The following is a 1812-nucleotide window of genomic DNA, read 5'->3' on the forward strand; positions in this document are numbered from 1 at the left end:
TTCCTGTTTAACGTCAAGACAGAATGCAGACCTAAGCATTTTCTGAATGAAATTCATCCTGATATTCATAGGCATGTATCCGGTTATCAATACCGCCCACCGTTTCAAAGGTAATTTTTCGTGTGCCATCGCCCACTAAACGGCATTGGTTGTCTCTAGTTGGGTCTCACAAGAAACGCCGTAACGCGGTGGGTTTTATCCGTAGACAGGACATATCACGGATACTGTTACATACGATGATCTGCTTTGACGTCCTTGTTTGACTTTTAGCGCAGCTTATGAAAGAAGAATAGAGACCCTGAAGGTCGACAAGATGAACGGATAAGTGACCGTTAGATTTGGCTCATTTTCTAAAATGATTTCCACCTTTCTGTAGCATACAAATGAATAGACGTAGATTTTTACACCCCCTGGGTAGAATCCGATGATGAACAAGCCAATCATTATTGGATTTGAACAATCCAGTGTCGGAAAATGGTTAGTCCTGGAATACTTTGTTTTGAATCGACCGGATGCATCGGGTTTAGGCACGCTATACTATCATACATTTTTTCGTATTTTCCGAGACATGGATCTCATCAAGACTACCTTCTAGTAGTCCAGAATTGTATGTGAGTCTGTGTCTATTCCATCATATAGACAGTTTTCGTGTTTCGCGCTAAAAAACAGCAAAAATGTGCAGTTTGCAGAGCGTACAGACTATGTAAACAGCTTTATGATCACCGATTCGAACTTCGAGAAAACTCAGATAGCGTATGCTGTAGCTGACTCCCGAATAAATGTGAAACAGCTGCTCACCGGTTTCCGGAGCTTGTATCAAAACTGTTTGCTGTTTTGTCCAGCGGATTCCGTATAATTCCAGTGATTATTGGAAGCTTAGTGCTTGAGTCTAATATTCCATATCAGGCTCATTAAAGCGCGCTCGTGAGCTCACCTTTTTCGCCTTTTAACTTGAGGGCCTACTTATCACAGTTCCCTTATTCCTCATGGTGTGGGTCTCAAGAGTCATGCGTCGCTACTTCAGACTCACCTATCTCTTGATTATCGACCGTGGCTCTGTCGAGTCTTACTGAACTTTCAGCGCTTTGTCACATTTTGAATACACCATGCGGGAAACCATAAGTGCGAATTGGGTGGTGCCAGTTGAGTTCCTCTAATACTTACTTCATTGCATGGAGTTTTCTTGAAAGGCTGAACCCAAAGATATGAACATTTTTTTATTCCAGTGGTTGAAACACTGCTAGAAGACCTCTGTGACATCGAGATCAATGGTGAAACCCAAACTACCATACCACTGACACAACTCAAACAACGGCTCAAGCTTTCTGCGGCTTCATATGGAAATTCGCGAACTGGTGACAACTTCAACAATCGACTGCTACAAGTTCTGTCCTACTTGGCTGGTCAAAGTAAGTATTGATACCTGACAAGGTCAAAAAAGGGAAAGATGTGTTCTCCTATGTCAGTGAACACATTTTGTTGAGCTCTGATCACGTCTTGTTCTTTTACCGTTGAGATCAGTTGGTTGATGAGACAGCTTGACAAACAGTCGAGATTTTTGTAGAACGTCACTTTGTAACTTATTGATTCACCGATAAACAGGTGGGCCTTGCAGAACGTTCACTCTGTTGTCAAACTTGCCCTGGTATCATGTTTCGAATTGTGTTAGAACCAAAGAAGGGCTTGCTTTTTCTGGCAGCGTATGCCTTGTACGTTAGTCGGACGAAATTAACTCAGCTGATATTGTCTATTGCTAACGCATAGTTCCAACTTTTTAAAACTGTTCTCAAGATTTAAGTAACTGCCGTATGC

At 42.0% G+C, this 1812-nt stretch overlaps 1 protein-coding gene across 1 annotated transcript; it reads left to right on the forward strand.

Moving 5' to 3' along the window:
• Positions 1–73: 73 nt before the first annotated feature.
• On the forward strand, positions 74–1408 carry T265_15924 (hypothetical protein; the record flags this gene model as incomplete). The annotated part of the gene is made up of 2 exons (XM_009179352.1): positions 74–110; positions 1227–1408. Coding segments are annotated over 2 exons (219 nt in total), but the record flags the coding sequence as incomplete, so codon positions are not given.
• Between the last annotated feature and the right edge of the window lie 404 nt (positions 1409–1812).

The sequence above is a fragment of the Opisthorchis viverrini genome (assembly GCF_000715545.1).
Source record: "Opisthorchis viverrini unplaced genomic scaffold opera_v5_2016, whole genome shotgun sequence".
Lineage (NCBI taxonomy): Eukaryota > Metazoa > Platyhelminthes > Trematoda > Opisthorchiida > Opisthorchiidae > Opisthorchis > Opisthorchis viverrini.